Source organism: Aplidium turbinatum, chromosome 18 (genome assembly GCF_918807975.1).
Source record: "Aplidium turbinatum chromosome 18, kaAplTurb1.1, whole genome shotgun sequence".
NCBI lineage: Eukaryota > Metazoa > Chordata > Ascidiacea > Aplousobranchia > Polyclinidae > Aplidium > Aplidium turbinatum.
In genome coordinates this window covers 8,946,266-8,967,261 of record NC_137489.1, presented here as the reverse complement: position 1 = coordinate 8,967,261, position 20,996 = coordinate 8,946,266, and the positions used below count along the sequence as shown (strand labels likewise).

Here is a 20,996-nt window from a genome sequence, read left to right as displayed (position 1 = left end):
TAATCACTGAAATCATATTGAATTGATATTAATAACAATACCGTCTATTAATTTTCAGTGCTTATTTAAGTACTGTGAATTAGTATACTTCGGTAGATGTTCATTGTGATGGCTTTTTTGCTTTGAACATTAAGTTTGTTTTAACAAAAAAAACCTTAAGCGAGTAATGTCGGTCTGGAATTGCATGCGGGAAGTGATTTTCTGATGTCTCTGGATTTATTAATATTCAATTGAACACTGAGAATATGTCCTTATAATGTTTGTAATGTATTGTATTGAGTTTAAATTTACCCGTTGTTATTGCGTTCATAAACGTAGTTGCACTGATGAGAATTTAATATTCGAAAACGCGTTCTGCAACACTGTTTTTTGCACTCTGCAATGCCTGGTGCAGATTTATCTGTAGATTTCCATCACGCATTGAAGCGGTGATCTGACAATGAAATTTTCTACGGTTCGAGAAAAAGTTTTCTCTGCCTATAAAACGTTGAATGGTAGTTTAACTAATGATTTCTGAAAGTTCCTTGGTTTCATGTTATCTGAATTTTCTCAACTAGCTATTCTCCAAGGCGTATATGATCAATCAGAGTTGACTCTGTCAAGGAAACAAGCAAAGATGGTCCTGTAACCGGTGGTAAAATCTTTCTAAAATGACTGAGACTTTTGATAAATTCTTATTTCTGTTCGAATTAACGTGTACTTTAGAAGGTCGTCGCTAATTAATTGGATACGCTACTGTATTACATTGTATTATAATCACTGAAATCATATTGAATTGATATTAATAACAATACCGTCTATTAATTTTCAGTGCTTATTTAAGTACTGTAAATTAGTATACTTCGGTAGATGTTCATTGTGATGGCTTTTTTGCTTTGAACATTAAGTTTGTTTTAACAAAAAAAACCTTAAGCGAGTAATGTCGGTCTGGAATTGCATGCGGGAAGTGATTTTCTGATGTCTCTGGATTTATTAATATTCAATTGAACACTGAGAATATGTCCTTATAATGTTTGTAATGTATTGTATTGAGTTTAAATTTAACCGTTGTTATTGCGTTCATAAACGTAGTTGCACTGATGAGAATTTAATATTCGAAAACGCGTTCTGCAACACTGTTTTTTGCACTCTGCAATGCCTGGTGCAGATTTATCTGTAGATTTCCATCACGCATTGAAGCGGTGATCTGACAATGAAATTTTCTACGGTTCGAGAAAAAGTTTTCTCTGCCTATAAAACGTTGAATGGTAGTTTAACTAATGATTTCTGAAAGTTCCTTGGTTTCATGTTATCTGAATTTTCTCAACTAGCTATTCTCCAAGGCGTATATGATCAATCAGAGTTGACTCTGTCAAGGAAACAAGCAAAGATGGTCCTGTAACCGGTGGTAAAATCTTTCTAAAATGACTGAGACTTTTGATAAATTCTTATTTCTGTTCGAATTAACGTGTACTTTAGAAGGTCGTCGCTAATTAATTGGATACGCTACTGTATTACATTGTATTATAATCACTGAAATCATATTGAATTGATATTAATAACAATACCGTCTATTAATTTTCAGTGCTTATTTAAGTACTGTAAATTAGTATACTTCGGTAGATGTTCATTGTGATGGCTTTTTTGCTTTGAACATTAAGTTTGTTTTAACAAAAAAAACCTTAAGCGAGTAATGTCGGTCTGGAATTGCATGCGGGAAGTGATTTTCTGATGTCTCTGGATTTATTAATATTCAATTGAACACTGAGAATATGTCCTTATAATGTTTGTAATGTATTGTATTGAGTTTAAATTTAACCGTTGTTATTGCGTTCATAAACGTAGTTGCACTGATGAGAATTTAATATTCGAAAACGCGTTCTGCAACACTGTTTTTTGCACTCTGCAATGCCTGATGCAGATTTATCTGTAGATTTCCATCACGCATTGAAGCGGTGATCTGACAATGAAATTTTCTACGGTTCGAGAAAAAGTTTTCTCTGCCTATAAAACGTTGAATGGTAGTTTAACTAAATTTTAAAATGTATGCGGAAACTGGGAAAAACGGAAACTGCGATCAGCGACTTAGGCTTTGTTCTATTTTTTTCTATTGATCTCTTCAGTTTGTTTGTTTGCGGAAACTCCAAACAGCAACTTCGGCTTTTTTGAATTTTTTATCTCGATCTATTTAGGTTACGAACTGAGGGTACAAACTGTTCAGGGCTGGGTTTTTTTTTCGCTGAGACTTTTCGGTCATTTGTCCGAAATGACTTGAAAAAATTTGGTCATTTTTTATTTATTTCGGTCATTTTTTCTGATGGTAATATTTCCTTTGAAGTAGCTGATACAAACGAAAATTTGCACTTCCTGACTAGCTACAACATTAAGTTTCGCTGAGAAACGTTGTAGTGTTTTATATGAGAAAAGTTACTGTAGAACAGACAAACATTACTTCCAGTCTTCAAAATTAGCATATTTTTACTTTTGCAAAAACATTGTCGAGGCCAAACGGCAAAAGATGAAATTGCCTCGGCAATTGCATGTGAACGTTTATTACGAAAAAATTGTACCAAAACATGTAAAGCGAGAAGCGAAAAATATACTAGAGTAGTCTATCACGACCGCACTGTTTGATTTGTTGTGATGTAATAATACCAAAACTAGCGATAAAGCGAGCAACGTGATACGCACGGTAATTCACGTTATATAACTCACGGGGGAAAAGTAAGTTAATTTTGGGTTGATTCAATGTTCAAGGCAACACAAATCGATTTAATTTTCTCTGCGGGTTATATTGCGTAACAACAGTACCTAATAAGAAGTTTACGTTTGTTGTACATTAATTCGACATCTGGTGACGTTAAATTATCATAAAATAATGTTAATTGCTCAACCAGGTACCGATAACAAATTAATAGCTCCTCGCGAAAAGATTGCCTTGATTTACGTTTACACTAACATAATTTCGGCATAATTGGGACACTGCGAGCCACACAAAGTCGCGAGGCGCGATAAGGAGTAGATGCTTAGACTAATTTGACGTCTACTATCGTTGAATCAATGCAAATAGGGTGATATTTTTTTTATAAAAGATTCAATTCTCCCAGCTGGGCACGTGTCTATACTGTCTAAGCGCCGGCGAAGTAGGAAGTAACCCAAATAAAACATCCAGCAATAGTAAGAGTCTGGTGTAGTCCAAGAAAATTATTTTTTTTGTAATCTTTCGGTCCTTACAAGCGCTCCTGTGGCCTCAGCATTTTTATTGCCATTGCTAATGCGCCATTCACGCATCTGCGTCAGCAATTGCCGAATGTCCACGCTAATTTCGAAGACTGACTTCTGTATTTGCGTTATCACATATAATAAGACATTGGATCAACGTTTAAACACTAAGTCTATGTCTTGTACAGGCCTCGAAATTCGTTTTTGTTGACGGCGGACAAACGTGTCCGGTCTGAGCAGCTATCTCGGCGGACAAATTAAGTCTCACGGCGGACACACCAGTTTTAGCGTCGATCGTCATGCTTAATCACTTTATCTTGATAATTCTTCGCCATTTGAGAACTATAGCTACAGTTTTGAAGGCTTTTAAAAATTTCAGCGAAGTCACTAAAAGGCTTTCATCAGACCAACTGCGTGCGCTTGAAGAGTCAAAGCGCCGTGTAGCTGCTCAATACGTCGCATAACTGATTAACTTCCACCGAACGAGGTCGTGTGGCTTCTTGCGTCACAATGCTCTGGGCACGAGTCGGAAAGCTTCTACACTAACGCTAGTATTTTCTGTTGTACAAAGTTTCACAGGCTCTTTTCTTTAAGTTTATTTTTGCGTGTCATGTGAGCGAAAGTGAACTTTCCCTAGGCCTTTTCTTTCTTACTGTAATAGGTACCAAAACTTAACAAATTTGCTGCATCTTGCTGTAATAGATTACTCGTATAGGCTAATCTAATTTTGTAACCAACCTTGCCTTAACAATATTACTCGAAGATCAAAGCGTAAATTGTGATGTAAATCTTGAACAAAGTTGCGCTGATTCGTGCCCTTACTCCCATTGTTTCTTAACGAAGAATTCACCTTTGTTATGCTGATTCAATCGTTGAAGCAAGGTAAATATCGAAAGTTTTCCTCCTTGAATGGAGGCTAAAGGATACAGTATTCACATTTTCTAGATGCGCGCTAAATGCGCGGGAAATTACCGTATATTCTCGGAACAATTGTTCGTGCTATGCAATGACGGTTTGTATCGCCAGTTCTTGTGTCATTTCTCGGCGGACAAATATGACCGATCTAGATGGTACCTCCCGCGGACATCACATGCTGTGACGGCGGACATGTCCGCGGTGTCCGCCGTGAATTTCGAGGCCTGCTTGTATTTCCGATTGACAAAAAATCGTACAGTGGCGCAAGAAGCTTCTTTGCAATCACTGAAATCGATTTGAGCGCGTACATATGTTTTCTGACATTTTGACCGAATTGACTATATATATATACATATTTGTTCGGACATTTTGACTGAATTGACTATATTTTTTTTGGACATTTTGCTAAAAAATCGGTCAATGACCGATAAATGACCGAAAAAAACCCCCCAGGTTCAGGGTAAGAACTAGGTTGCACTGCACCCGTGTTTTTGCGTTCACTCAGACATGAACAACGCAAACAAGGACTTAAAACATAATTGCAGTTGTATTTAATTGCACTGCTTTCCACATAGGTGAGAGCTAGTCTTCAAGTTTTTATAGGTCGACAGCGATGCTCATACTTTGCCTTGTTGGAGAAAAACATTTTAAATATATACATAATGGAAAAATGTTGACTTGTCGAAGCCGTCCTAACATGGCCTACCGGCACAGTAGTTTCGAAGGCAGTTTAACATTTGATAACTGTTTGTTTTTTTTTCTTGCTGAGACTTAAGTTGAGACTTTTTCGCTGACACTTTACTTATTTAACCTCTATTATATTATGTATAAGTATAACATAAGCTAATTTCTTTGAATAAACAAATGCCAGTGCTGTGTCATTTTAAAATTCTCCGACAAAAGCTTTTTTCAAACTGAGATTTTTCTGAGTTAGATTCTCCAAATACAGTAGCAGACTGTGAAATCGGATACAAATTCTCTAAATAAACACAAGCCGTCGCTGCTTTTTCAAGAAATCACCGAATTTTTTTTTTCCAAAAAAGTCTGTCTCCAAATCGGCCTCTTCGAACTAGATTCTCCAACACGGGCTATTCTGCTTCTAGTCTGCATGCACGCGATCAGGAAGTTCTTGCAACTTTAACAATAAAGATTGTATTCAATTTTTTATGTTTTTTTTTAAATTTGGAATTAATTGTGTATGCAAAACATGCAATCTTTAAGTCTTTGAAACCAAACGCAGTTTGATCTTTGAGTACCGGTATTGGCACATTCTATAGTGGTGATACGGTATGCCTATGTTACTAGCCTGTTTTCACACAAGTTCCTATCAATTGTATTTAGCAGATTCAATAAAATCAGAAAGGAATGTTTATCATCCCATCTTGAGCACTTTGAAAAAATATGAAATGTTCAAGCCTTCTCAATATGTGGATTATTTTCATGAAAGAAAAAAAATACACCTCTCTACAGAAGTTCCAAATGTAAGTAATACATGCAGTACCATCGTATGAGTTGAGTAATAACATTATGTTGTAACAAAAGTATGATACATTTTTCAGACCATACGGTACTCAGATTTAACTTCATTGCATCAATCTAAGTTCAACAAAAAGTGATTACGTCTATTTAACTTTTAAATTAAACAATGAAAACTATTAATACTACAAAAAGTGCTCAATGCCAAGCAAAAAGCAAAGCAGAGCAAATTAAATCACATATACTTATTAATAGAATCTATTTGAATTTGAAAATCTATTTGAATAGAATCTATTTGAATATTATTCAATAGAATCTATTCAAAATCTATTTGAATAGAATCTATTTGAAAAAATTTTGTTGAGAGTAATTTTATTAAGAAATCGAAAATCTATTGAGAATGAGGTTAGCATGACTCAAAGTGGATTTATAACTGGTAAAGGAACACGAGAGGGTAATAGGGTATACTTAACTTCAGAATAATTTGTGAGAGTTACAATGCAGTAAATAAAGATGTATATGCAATATGCATGTTTTATTGATTATGAGAAAGCATTTGATAGAGTTAACCATGAGAAACTGATTTATTGTTTGTCCAATATTGGTATGAATGGCAAAGACTTACGTTTTATTATCAATTTGTACTGGAATCAAAAAGCATTTATTCGCATGGAAAAAGATTTGTCTAAAGGAATTGATATCAAGCGTGGAGTACGCCAAGGATGTGTACTTTCTCCATGTCTTTTTAATTTATATACAGAAATGATTTTTCGATCCATTGATGATATGAGAGGATTAAAAGTTGGTGGCTTGAATATAACAAATTTACGCTATGCTGATGATACTGTTCTGTTGGCTGAATCACAAGAAGATCTTCAAGAAATATTGGACAATGTTAACTCAATTGGTAAAGAATTTAATATGAAAATTAACGCTAAAAAGACCAAATCAATGATAATCTCAAAATCACCAGACACTTCAGTACTCCAAATTATAATTGACAACGAAATTATACAAAAAGTAAAATCTTTTTCATATCTTGGTCATTTAATAACTGAAGATGGGAGGTGTGACCATGAAATTCTTAGACGGATAGAAATTGCAAAAACTACATTTGGAAAAATAAAAAATATTTTAACCAATCAACGTTTAAATTTATCAACTCGTCTCAGGATATTAAAATGCTATATTTGGTCGACCCTATTATACAATTCCGAAACTTGGACAATGTCACAAAAAATGGAGAAACGGATCGATGCCTTCGAGCTCTGGACATGTACAGGCAAATGTTAAAAATTTCATGGAAACAAAAGATCACTAACGATGAAGTACTCTCCAAATTCAATTCAAGCAAAATGCTCTTACAAACAGTCAAAAGAAGAAAATTGAAGTATTTTGGACACACAATAAGGCAAAATTCATTACAAAGATCATTAATAGAAGGGAAGATAAATGGTAAAAGAAGTAAAGGCAGACCAAGAATGATTTGGACAACAAACATCACAAAATGGACAAAATTAACTTATGAATGTGCACTGTGTAGTACGCACAGCTCATGGTCGAGAACAATGGCGCATTGTATCCAACCCTCCATACGAGGAAGGAACAAAATGATGATGATTTGAATAATTAAATATGAATTCAAATATTCAAAATAAGGACCTTCTGATTGTCGTCGTCGTCGTGTGAGCGTCTGTAGCCGAGGGTCTATCCTTTTACCACCCCAGATTCACGATGTTCCCGGACTACACTGGAAGGCTACTAGAGAGCAACCAGTCTTTGGTTTCATCATCCATGACATGCAGACCTTCCACTTCGTTAGGTGGCTTGAAGATGGAGCAGTCATTGATGATGTGGTCTGTGGTCTGTTCCTTGGCACCACATTCACAGGAGGAGGAAGAGGCCATTCCCCATTGGTGCATGGTTGAGCGGAAAAGCCCTACGCCCGTACGGAGACGATTGAGGCGCACCCATGCCTGTCTTGGTAGTGTTAGACCGATGGGGCGTGATTCGGCGCCGGGGATGAACGAATAGAGTCTGGTGGCGGTTGACTTCCATTCAGAACTCCATTTATGATCTCCACTTCTGATCATTTATGATCAGAAGTTGAGCGGCTGGCACAAATGGGTGTCTTGATTTCAGTCGACGGAAGTGCTCGTTTGGGGAGTGCTCGTTCTGATGATCCTCCTTTAGGTGAAACAGGCTGTCAAGGGTTTAGATAGTAATAACTATATCATATTTGATTTAACTTTTAAATTATGTTCTAATCTAATTTGATAATATGGAAAAAGCCGAAGGTTAATCATAAAAAACAATCCATTAATATTAAACATGCAGTTGTAGATAGATTAAAAAGTAAAACTTTGATTAACATAATTATAATCATTTAATCCAAGAATAAATATGTGTGATAGTTTACTTATACTGTACGGTACTCAAACTATGTACAAAAGCAGAATTCGCTCATTCACGCCGTTGTAATTTAAGAATAGTCTGAGTAAATATTATTTTTTAAAAACATTTACATTTGCTTTGGGACAATTTCAGCCTGGTTGCTAACTGTATTTTATATCAACAGAAACCTGGCTTGCATGTTGCACAGACATTTTTTACAATTGAATTCGAAGGCAAAACTTTTATATTGGATGTTTCCATCAATGAAGAGCTGCTACCTCACTCATTTAATGTGGCAACATTTTCAGAAACAGGGAAATTGCAGATTCACAAGCCAGCAATACAGGCAAGCCCATGTTGTAGAACGTTTTTATAAGTGAGTTGTAAAACTGCACTTAAATTTTTCGTCTAACTGTTGGTATATATATACTTTCAGGAACGAAACCATTGCTACTATCAAGGTCATGTGAGAGGGGTTCAGGGCAGTCAAGTTATAATGAGCACTTGTCATGGACTGAAGTAAGTGCTGGTTTTCGTCAAATTTTACTTTTAACTTGAAATTATGCTTTCTGAGGAATATGTTGCAGCTATGAAGTAGCATATTGTGAAGTATTGCAGTGTTTATGCAACATGAAATTTCTATTGAAAGAAGGGTTTGGAAACACTCTGGCATTGCAAAATGTTGGCTTGACGGTATGTTCCACGACTTACAGTCTTACAAAAAGGTGCGCTTTCTCATTTCTCCTATTTTATGAAGTTTAAACAAAACGGTAGCCTACCGGTAATGACGTACACTGAAGTTTTGCAGCATGCAATTACTGCAATGCATATTGCATTTGGTAAAAGCTTCAGCGAGTTCAAAGAAGAAAGAAAAAAACACCTTAGCCTTTCCAATTAAACCTTTAGTTGTTGATCTATCTCAGCTTCACATGTCCACAAAACTATTGTTCTGATTTATATTTACGGAAATACCACGAAGTACGTTTGTTACTTTTGTGGCTCTTAGCTGGTCATTGGTCATATCGGCTGGAAACTGACGTAGAATGGCTCTTTGGTGGAAAAAGATTGCCGACCCCTGTTTTAATTCAATTACAGTATACTGCGTTGTCAGTCATGCATTTATACTGCATCAAAATTGCTTCTTCCCCAAATTTTCCCAATATTATTTCTCCATTTCAAATGGTTCATCGTTGTTTGTGCTAGTTTCACTTATGAAGTCAAAAATGTTCATTTCACATTTTCAACCAGTTATATGAAATGTAAATCTTGTTTCAGTTTCTATCAACACTGTTTTGACATATATGCTAACTCGGCTGATAAAGGTTATTATATTATCATTTTAACGTCTTCTGACTTAAAGCGACGTATAACTGAAACCGTCGGTAGGCAATGGCACTTCTTTGTGCCTTTTTTGTATCTGTTGCCGTGAGGACGATAGGATTAGGTAGCCCACGTTTTTATTGCATTTATTTTTTTAAATTGCATCCAACGCCATTGTGTTGATAAATGAAATTAGCCATTATTTCAAGTACCGTAACTAATACATTAATTAATTCAATTGCAGAGATTTTACATTTTTGAGTTATCCACCTTGCGTTGTTTCGTCATTCATTACGATTTCGAGAGAGTTCGCTTTTTGTACCACAGGCACAACAACACAACAGGATTGAGCATTGTAACAATATATTGCACTTATTGAAAATTTACGTCAAAGTCATGAGAAGGGTTGTCGAAAATGCTGTTTACTGTAGGTATGCAGTATAGTGATTCAGGCCTCTAAGCTCCTTTATCTTTCCGGCGACCAAGCATAGCTTACCAAAACTCCTTTCCGACGGCCAAGTTTTCCAAAAAAAATGAAAACATTGATAAATATAATAAACATTTATATATATATAGTACTACTGAAGATGAAGACAGTATAGTTTTCGAAACGTTTGTTTATTGGACATGAGTTTAGTATCTACATGTTATTTTTTGATTAGATTAACCAGGCGTTCCAACCATTTTGGTCCTAACTTCCTGATATTTGGTTACTCTTGATATTTCTATGTTGGTTTGGTTGACATACAGACCAATGGCAGATTCTACCGCACGTTTTAGTATTTTTTGATTAATATATGAGTGGTTTTTGAATAATTCAACGACAGTTCATTCTTAGCCAGGCATCAACTTTATGTAACTCAGAATTAGATTCTTCTTGCCATGAATCCAAGTCCTTACCTTGTAAGGCTAGATATGCGTCCTCAGCAAATAGTGTGGTATAAAAATTAGATACTAAAGGAAAGTCATTAATGTATATATATACATCAGAAAGAAGAGAGGTAATGTGGAGCCCTGAGTATGATTGTAATTTGTAAGGTAACTTTGCATCAGCTTTAGAACACTGTAGAACAGTGCCCCGAACGCTATAGATTGTAGTATAATGTTGAAGTTTTTATATTTGTATTTTGTGGTCGACACTGTCAAACGCCTTTGATAGGTCTAAAAATGTACGATAAGTAGAAGATTGTGAAGAAAGGAGCGTTCTTCCCGGCTTTCAGCACAAGTCTAGTAGTACAGCGAGCAGTTGCGATTCGCTAACCATAACGGTATAGCTTCCACGCCAGCCATAGCAAGAGTGACAGCGATAGATACCGTGTTTCGCCCATGAGGCTGGGCTCGTTAGTATCGCAGCCTATTGAGTATTGTTTCCACAAAAGCAATGTGCATTGTGCAATTAAGTTTTCATGTCTATTTTTTTTTATACGTTTTTCAGAGGTTGCATCATACTCCCCGACGACTTTCTCATCTTTGAACCATTGTTCAACACAACCACGCAACATGCTCCTCACGTTATTTATCGTTCAAAAGATGTTATAAGTGACAAACCAAATGGCACTTGCGGACAACAAGATTCTCCATCTGACCTTCACTCATTCGTCAACAACTTGAACCAAGATGCAGCAGGTACCAATGCGAAAACATTAAGTGTTTTTCGTGTGATGTCATATTCAAACAGAATCCATTGTGTCGTGTTTAGAACAGTGTTTTCATTTTTCTTCGTGGTCGTAGTTATTTGTACATGTGACAGAAGCACAACTACCTTCGGAGCCTGTCGTACTCCGATGACCTTTCCCGGTAGAGTGTCCAATTTATTCGTTGTGAATGATCTGTATTGCTTGTTTATCTATAACCATCGTTGTACATTTACTTGCTAAATCGGAATGTCCTTATTGTAGAGTACGGTATATATATGTATCATATATACAACAAGCAATACAGATTATATATCATATATATATATTACTGTGTTTGCGCCACCTGTTAGTCCACTGTTGCAAAATATTTACGGTACCGGTACGGTAGTTTCAATAGTTTAAAGATTTTTTTTTATCAAAAAATGGAGCGTTTATACATTTTCGGTTTGGCAACCCTGCTTTTAAAGGTTTGCCTGTCAGTCATGCTAGTGCTGCAAGAATAGTTGGAATTTTGTATTACAACTACGTTAAGCCGTTCTTTGTGTTTTAAAACTAAGTACCGGTACTTGAAGCAGCTAAGTTGTCAAACACAGTAGACTGCGCAAGCGTAACCACTAAGAGTGGTCCTTTCATACGTCCATTGAGTTTTGAATATTCATCACCACCATGTGAAAGAATAACTGTCGCTGTTTGATTTTGTGGAGTACCTCGGGCATTCAGTAGGCCCTCTATGCATTCGTATTGTGCGCTATCGAAGGCCGACTGATTTAATGCTGTCTTTAGGTCTCTTCGGCGAGCACACAAGGATGAAACGCGACATTTTGAATGAAAGAAAATTTGTTGAACTTATGCTCGTTGTGGACAATGCTCTTGTAAGCTTCACTGATTTTTTCCTTTCACCTCAGGTTTTGCTTGTTCTCTCATAAATGTTAAATTGGATTTTATGTTTTGTTGATCATGAAATCAACAGAACCACTCTCAGAGAAAGCAAACGCAACCGATATCTGATAAAGTAAATTAAGAAAAACTGAATTAGTTTCCACACCAAATGACATCCATTAAGGATTTTTATGGAAGGTCTTTTTATAAAATGAAATACGCTGCCTTATGTAACTAGTCACTTTTGTACTTATATATATCACTTGTCGTATGTCTTGTCTATTCGTCAATTAGTTTGATAAATTAGCCATAGCCTACTTACACTCTTCTATCGTGCTCTCAAAAGAAGCTGAAGCTGGTTTCTCTGTCGTGCTAACTTTTTTCTTGGTCCACTTTGTGTTTTGTTCGTGCCACGTTGTGATTCAGGCTGAAGGTGCCAATAGCACAAACGAACTTTGTAGACTGTCATTCACAACATATAAGCATAACCGCAGCTGACAGGTTGATATTTCATATGTGTGTGTGATCGTCTGAAATACACGATAAATTTTGAAAGTATTTAAATCGCTGCCTCTTTTTTGACTACTGAATGCGATTCCACGCATTACTAAATTCAACATGTCGAATTTTCATCCCTGACTTCTATTTATTCCATCTTAGGCTGAGAGACTTGGTGACCCAATGGCCATTCAGTCCCACGTAATAGAACTTGCCAACTACGTTGACGGCTTGTATCAAAAATTAGACATTAGAGTTGTATTGTCGGACGTTGAAATTTGGTCACATAAAAATCTGTTTGAAGTTTCCAGCGATTCACACAAAGTAAGTGGAAATTGACATTTTGTTACAACATTTTTAGTCGCTGATAAACTTGTTTTTAAAAGTTTTATTGAAGTATATGTTGCAACAGTGGTTCCCAAATCCCAACCTAGAAGGAATATTACATATTTTATGGCAAAGTTATTCGTTACTACTAGGCTACAGTCTGTTCAGTATATAGATTTTTAAATTGACATCGGCTCTTTTAATTTATTACCGTATATCGCGGGTCACTGCTTTAGAAGTCAACAGGAAATTAGTAATATTCTTCTTTGGAATCTGCAGCAAACTATGGCATTAGGAAAATGCAAAAACCTTTCTTTGTCAGTTAGAACAAGACATTGGAGTACAGAGACATGAACTTTCATATTTGATGATGGACAGGGATGTTTGCAGAAACTGTGTTGACTGTTGATGATGTCCGGGCATGCCCGAACATATGGTGATGATGTCACTTTGTAATGTATGCAGTGGACTATGATATCTACCACATTGGTTTTGTGAATGAAAGTTAAGAGATGATTTCAGAATTCTTTTATTTATTTTTCTAATCTAAGTGTTTTGCGTGGCGATTAAAACAATATGGTTTAAATTTTTGAACCTGTTTAAGAAACCATAAACAGACATAACTCAGCAACAACACTACATTTAAGATTATAAAAACAATAAGCAAACGTTTTCGGCTATTCATAGCCCTTTTCAAGTCTATAAGAAAAATGATTTTTTTTAAAGAAATGCTATAAGTATCATACAGTATCACAGCAAAAAATATGGTCCAATCTAAACATTTGAAAAATTGCTTAACTAGCTCACTCAAAATGATAACTGAATCGCACAAGCTTCGTGACACGTTTACCCCTTACACTCCATAATACCATTTTAATAAGCAATGCTACGTAGTTCGAAAAACCATAGTAACTATATTTGTAGTGGTTTATTCCAAAATGCAACAACATAAGTACACAACTAAAGGGTGAATTAAAGTGCAACTGCACGATTGAATTAACATAGGCTAGAATCCATTGCCAAGACATCTGGAACCTGTTGAATAACTCACTTCCTTACAATTGAGGCCCACAGTCGAGAAACCGACCCTTTTCGCACGCTCTCTAGCGCTTTTCTCTCACGCTACCTGGAAGTAGCAAACTCGTCAACGCCACCTAGCGATATGACGTCAGTTGGAGTCGAGACCAAACTAGCCGAGATAGGCTTGGTTGCTACTGAATGCGCAAATTTATAAGGCATCCATAGTGAAGACGCATCTTTCAGCCAGCATTATACAAATTTAGTTGTTCATGCTTGTGTGCCAGGAGTGGTTTGCGAAGCCCATCGCCGAAGGCTAGTTTCGTAGATTACAACAGCCAAACTTGGTTATATCGAAAATATGTTGTATTGTACACCAGCTCAGTGGCCGAGTGGTTTTGCCTTCGGCTCTGGTGCTGGTAGATCTGAGATCGATTCCAGGTCGGGTCAAACCAAAGACTTTAAAAACGGTACCGATTGTGTTCTATCCTGCATAGCGCAGTGAGAATGAGTCGGGTAATAATGTGATAACATCGTAAACCTGATACAAATTAAAAATGAGCCCTGTCGCTAAAAGACCTTAGCTGTTGTAGAGCGACAATAAATAAAACCATAACATTATTATTATGTTGTATTGTACGGTATTGCAGGACATAGTACAGTCGACTATCATGCGATAACGCTTTAGCATTCATTGGGACTGTCTTCGGCGGTGTTGACATCTCCGTTCTATAAAAATAATCTAGATGAAGCTAAAAAAAGACTAGAATAAGCCAAATTGAAGCAGAAATAAAGTAAAAGGATAAACCAACATACAATACTGATGACAAATCACATTACGACACACAAATCGAAAACAAACCAAACCAAAAAACACCAAATCGAAAAATAAAAATAAACGAAACGGTTGCAATAAACCAGGTTAAATCAAGACTAAAATGTTAACACTGGTCTTTGGAACCTAGCATAGTCTCCATCGTCACTGGGATACTTTCTGCGGATAAATGACACAATGCAGGATGGCAGCACGACTCTGTTGGACTTGCCCAGAACTTCTCCATCCAACAGCCACTCCAGCACCTGCCTATAGGCGACCAGCCTGAATTGCCTGGGAAATGTAACAGCAAGTCGTTTAATAATGAATGGAACAATTACGCAACCAGCTCTTGAAAGGCTGTTGAACAATGAACACTAAACAAGCTCAAGTGAACGCACTCATAAGAAAAAGAGATGTCAATAGAAATGTAAACCTAATAGCCTACAAGGCAATGAAGGAATATACTTCATATACTGGTTCCACCCATATGCAAATGGATATGTTTTAAGAGCATACTAGATATGCCGGTTATAACATGCAATTGTTACACTACTAAGGTAACTCTACAATACTCCACCAATCTTTTTGACTATTTTATTTCAAATATTGCTGCCCTTCAATTGTTGTGTCCCACGACTTCTCGGATAGTTCATATTCAGACGACAGATAGAAAAATGAAGAATGAGCAGATGCATCTTTATTTTTAAGTGGGGTAGAAGATGCAACTGGCTTAACCAGACCGGAAAGCAACATTGTTTCAGTGTTCGTGCCCACGGTATTTCGTCCAAACCACGTTTGGGTACCTGTTGACAACTAATGCTGTAGTAGTGGCACAATAGACTGTTATGAGTAGTTGTAAATAAGCAAAAAGAAACATTTTAACATTGACTGCAGAATCAATCAAACTTTAAAAAAAAGATAGCAGATAAGCACTTATTGATGTGACTCACCAACAGATCGCTTTGTAGTCTGCTCCTGTTTTAATGAAACCTGACAAGCCTTGGATTGGAAAGATGCTGTTTCACACCGGGTGGAAACATCCGAATGACTCACTTGAAAACTCGCAGCTAACCATTTGTTTGTCAACATCCGCATTCCGCAACCTCCAATACCTAATATGTATTGTAAAGTACACTTTGCTTTATTAACAACCATTGAAGATTATAACGTTTTGAAATTGGTACCATGCCAGTATTAGATGCACTTGAATTGTACATAAGAGATTAATGCAACAGCATTATGCGGTGATTTTGACTACTGGGTAATTTACAAAAAAAGAATGAAATATGATTGAACGATAAACCCCTCGGCCACCACCAGAGATAAAAGAGGAGGACATCACCCGTAACTGAATACAAGCAGCACATTAGATTGAACCTGTAGCCTATATTAATTATGTTGGTTCATCAATACAACAATGCAAGGCTACATACTGTCATCTCATCATGCATAGCAACGTCAATGGGATCTTCAGCAGCAGACGGCACAGCTTGTTGAGATGCAGTGGTTTTACTTTTCTTGGTCGAACCCGCACCCATTTCATCATTCATGGCCTACAAAAAATTGACAATTAATATCAGATTACTGTATGTCTTACGCACCTCCTGAACACATATGAAGACCTGGGTAGCACAATTGTAGTTTGGGCAACATTGAATTATGATCAGATTATGAATCCCACTAGCTACATTCTGTAAAAGTTAGGAAAGAAAACAATCTGGACATCAAATTTGTATAAAAAATTGCTAAGCCACATATTCTGAGCCAAAAGTTGTTAATCCCAATTGAGAGATAAAAGGTGTTATGTCAAAGTAAGTACCGACCGTAAGCAACACAGTAAGTTTTGCAACCTTGCTGTTTTGCAAGGTTGTGATCTGTTGTAATTAGACTATATAATAACAGTGGTACCGGTATTACATAACTACTTAATCGTTTTGAGCAGATGGCACATTGTATGTTCATAAAATTTAAAACAAGTAGGCCTAAAAACATTACATAGGATATGCAGCCTATTTCTATAGCTTCTATTGTGTAACTACAAACCTTCACTATTGTCCGCTTTTGCATTCGATGATCTCTATCCAGCTTAGATGCAGTAGCATCAGACGTACCGGTAGCAGAAGTACATTTTATGGTGGGAACAGCAGATTTCTTCAGAATGTAACGTTTGCAAAATCCCATATTAACTTCAAAATCCTGCTCAAGAAAGTGATTTGAGCAGATAAGACTGGTAGGGAAGGGTCTATTCCATTTGCGGACTTGATGAGCAAACTTGCACCAGTTAATTCGCAAACGTTAATCGTTAGGAAAGGCAAAAAATGTCACCTTTGCACCAGAAACAAATTTTGTGTGATAGATAGAGCAAATTTTCACCATTTTAAATGTTTGGCTCAGAACTACAATAATCTAAGAAACGAAGTTGCAAGAGAAATGTTTTGTTTTAAAAGTTTTATATATTTGAACTAAAGACTTGAAGCTTACAAGAATGTCACATAACATTGGTTAAGATGTACCGTACTTTACCTTGCATGGCCTATGACAGCTTTGGTCTGTCCCTTCACCAACAATTTCAATGGATAAGTCAACACACCTGGCTTATTTTTTTCAAAAAGAGCCTATACTACCTGTCTTCACATAAAAAGCACGTGCAACAAGATCGAAGCAGCGAAAAAAAACTTCCTTCCTCTAGGTCTAGGACAAACACAACTAGCTAAACTAAAACTAGTAAAAGACTTGTAAAACCAGTTGTCGCTTCGATCTGACTGACTCCAACTGACGTCATAATCTGCGTGTTGCGCAATGCAGGCGGAACGTGGCCAAAAATACAAGCGCGTGGAAAACCATAGTTTTGATAATTTTTATTGAGATAATTATAGCCTTAAAAAGTAAGGGCGAGGTTGGTATTTATAGATTGAAACATGCTCTTTCAGATAAAGTGCGGTCAAAGTCATCGTGCAGTAGCACTTTAAAATGGTAGTCTACTTTACTCACACTTACAATATACAGTACAATCTGAGTGATCTTAAAAAACGAAGCTTCACTATTTCATCTATTCTGTCCACCTTGGGCAGTAGAGGGAGACTGAAAAGTTTTATAATCAGCAAAGGGAGGAATGCTCTTAGTCTGAACAAGGTTGGGAACCACTGCATTGTAATCAGATCACCTGACTTGTGTTGTGCGTGCATTATCATCTAGCACGGCAAGATAATGTTTGCTCTGTTGTATAATTACATTGCACTCATAAATTCTTAGAAACCGTAACGCCTCTTTCGTGGTTTGTGCTGAATATAACTGCTTGGTTGTGATTGTGACGTACAATGTACAAATTTATGACACTGATCTATTAACTTCGTGGCATCTTTTTTGTTGCCAGTCATTGCGTCAGTTCCGAGATTATCGTCAACAACGAGCCGCCACTGAGCCGAGATCTTCACCCTGGGTTTATGCTGATAGTGTTCATTTCTTGATTGGTAAAGACTTCGACGGGACTACTATAGGTAGAGCATGGATCGGCACTATGTGTACCATTCGCTCTGTTGGCGTTAATGAGGTACATGCGATTTAATCACTTTGTGTTTAATGGTTTTAAGTTTTTTGTTAAAGTTGCTTCTCATATGCTTCTCACGGTCTCATAATTGTTATCCTAATATTAGCAGTGGGCTATAAATGGGCAATTTTTAGTTTTGCTTTAGGGACAGTTTTTTGTGTTCCATTTAACCTATCTCAACATAAAATGACAAAATTTTTGGTCTAAGTTCCAAGAAAAAGGTGTGCAGGGCAAAAATTCAAAATGGCTGCCATTTTCCCTGAAAAATCACATTTTTAACCATAATTTGGTCATTTTAGGGTATTTTTACCTGGTTGTGGTGTTTTACCCCATGTTTGTGGGGTCAGGCAATCTGTTTAAGCAATAATAAGTAGGTTTTAACTTTCATGTGTAGAGTTATGACATAGTTTGACAATATTACCCACTTTTTTAAACGTATTTCGTGTTTTTTTTCCAAGCATCAGCGGACTACAAACTGTATGAAATTGTCCTGCCTTTAGCTAAATCAATAAAAAACTTCAAACACAAAAAGGCACTCTGTCAGGAAGTACCGTAGCAGCTGCAAATGCCCTTGTAAATAACAAGCCCACAACAAAAGTAACTACACTTTGACACTACACAGAGAAGTAGGATAATAGACGGTGATTGGCGTCTATCCTACTTCGGTGATTCTCATCTTAAATTTTTTTAATGATGGGTACAGTACACTGAATGTAAAATGATCTCTCTACGTCCTCTCTTCTTTGCCTTTGAAGATAGAGACCAAATAGTTGCCCTTATTGTTGAGACGATGAAGAGACTACAGGTAGCTGCCAATGACCCTCGCTGGACTGCAGTAGCCTCCGTCTTTGGGAGCAGATTGATGCCCTCACGACAGCACCTGCAAGCAAAAATCTCAAGATTGAGATATGTGTTGCAGAACAACTGGCATTAAAGCATGTGCCATATCATTTTCTTTGTAAGTCCCATAGGTACATGTGAACGGTTTGATACAGACAATCTCACAGCTATGGCTGCTCTCGAAAACAAAATTGGTCTTCGTAAACTCATTGTAAAGAGAGAGCCAGCATTGCAGGCCTAGCTCCGGAAAAAATCTGTGGTTGAAACTATTCTGGCAGCTCTTATAAAGCTCTTAGCCCATGAGGGCAATGGCAAGACAGCATCTTTACGGAATGGCCCGTTTCGGCGAGTCCGATTCGGCGAGTCCGATTCGACTAGTCCGATTCGGCGAGTTCCCTATTCGGCGAGAGCCTTTTTCGGCGAGTGCCCTATTCGGCGAGTTTTTGAAATTTTTAGCAAAGGTGTAGAAAAAGGTAGAAGCGACAAAACGCGAACGTTAAAATGTGCTTGTGACCGAAGTAAGTTATTGAGTTGAAAGAAATTTGGCACGGTCGCAACACCTTCAGAAAAATTTAAGATATGAAAGAAAAATAAAACCAAGAAAATGTTACAAAAAAAAATCATGTTTATGTCTATAAGTTAGTACTTTTGAATAGTTAAAATGATTAGTTTGGATCAACAAATGTGTGACCTACAGCTTAGATTGAAAGGAAATTATCGGGTACCGTAGCCTAGTTATCCCGACCAGCAAAAATTTGTTCCAAGAACCCAGTTAACCTAACAGTTCATTTTTACATTGTAGTAACAGAATGAAAAGGCTAACCAAATGTGTGGCCTATCGTTTTAACGTCGCTAAACGTCGTTGAAATCGTATAGAAAAGAGAACTTTGCTGACTAGGATACGTTGAAACTGAGAAACATTCACAGAAGCCCTACGATACGTTGCATTTTTAAGATAATGTATTCAGACCCAGACGTTGAATCAATGTACAAATCAAATGTTATGCTAAATGGGTTCTTGGAACAAATCTTAAGGCTTCTGTGAATGTTTCTCAGCTTCAACGTGTAACATCCATTTATTGAGTTTTAAAAAACTAAGAAACGAAGTGTACCTACAAAACACAATCCTTAAATATAAAGCGAACAAAGTAGATCTGTTTCACACAATGAGAAAACTGAGAACTGGACGCTAACCTGAGAACTGAACGCGAACTGAGAAAACAATCAACGTGAAGCGCTCTAGGCAAGGAAACCAGAACGTAAGAACATAATGTAGACTAAACCTAATTTTACAACACAACGTATCCTAGTCAGCAAAGTTCTCTTTTCTACACGATTTCAACATTTAGCGACGTTAAAACGATGTAAAAACGGCAATTTTTGCTGGTCGGGATAACTAGGCTACGGTACCCGATAATTTCCTTTCAATCCAAGCTGTAGGCCACACATTTAGTTAGCCTTTTCATTCTGTTACTACAATGTAAAAATGTACTGTTAGGTTAACTGGGTTCTTGGAACAAATCGAAAGGCTTCTGTGAAAGTTTCAAAGTATCCTAGTCAGCAAAAGCTCCCTTTTCTACACGATTTCAACGTTTAGCGACGTTAACACGATAGGCCACACATTTGGTTAGCCTTTTCATTGTGTTACTACAATGTAAAAATGAACTGTGTTCTTGGAACAAATTTTTGCTGGTTGGGATAACTAGGCTACGGTACCCGATAATTTCCTTTCAATCCAAGCTGTAGGCCACACATTTGTTGATCCAAACTAATCATTTAACTATTCAAAAGTACTAACTTATAGACATAAACATGATTTTTTTTTGTAACATTTTCGTGCCAAATTTCTTTCAACTCAATAACTTACTTCGGTCACAAGCACGTTTTAACGTTCGCGTTTTGTCGCTTCTACCTTTTTCTACACCTTTGCTATGTTGACGTGTATTGTTTTTGATATCATGATCAGAAATAAAAACAACTGATCTGACATGACGAATTCAAGCACGTTTTAACGTTCGCGTTTTGTCGCTTCTACCTTTGCTATGTTGACGTGTATTGTTTTTCATATGATGGTCAGAAATAAAAACAACTGAACTGACATGACGAATTTTAATTTAATAGTTCAAAC

General features: G+C 36.7%; 1 protein-coding gene and 1 long non-coding RNA gene across 3 annotated transcripts in view; one reads left to right on the top strand and one right to left on the bottom strand.

The window, feature by feature from the left end:
- LOC145787399 (disintegrin and metalloproteinase domain-containing protein 9-like) overlaps positions 1-20,996 on the top strand; it is a 64,130-nt gene that overhangs the window by 15,952 nt on the left and 27,182 nt on the right. Inside the window, exons 3-9 of one of the 2 annotated variants that reach the window (XM_082599139.1) lie at positions 5,461-5,597; positions 8,171-8,332; positions 8,423-8,505; positions 10,742-10,932; positions 11,727-11,815; positions 12,483-12,644; positions 17,855-18,031. In XM_082599139.1, coding sequence (XP_082455265.1) covers positions 5,461-5,597; positions 8,171-8,332; positions 8,423-8,505; positions 10,742-10,932; positions 11,727-11,815; positions 12,483-12,644; positions 17,855-18,031 — 1,001 coding nt within the window. Of the gene's footprint in view, positions 1-5,457; positions 5,598-8,170; positions 8,333-8,422; positions 8,506-10,741; positions 10,933-11,726; positions 11,816-12,482; positions 12,645-17,854; positions 18,032-20,996 lie in introns of both variants that reach the window. The other variant, XM_082599138.1, reaches the window with a different exon arrangement.
- Positions 14,284-16,662, bottom strand: LOC145787846 (uncharacterized). Its single transcript, XR_014291457.1, has 4 exons — positions 16,525-16,662; positions 15,915-16,034; positions 15,432-15,593; positions 14,284-14,772 (listed from the first exon to the last, which is right to left on the bottom strand). It is a non-coding gene; the product is annotated as an uncharacterized LOC145787846 (long non-coding RNA).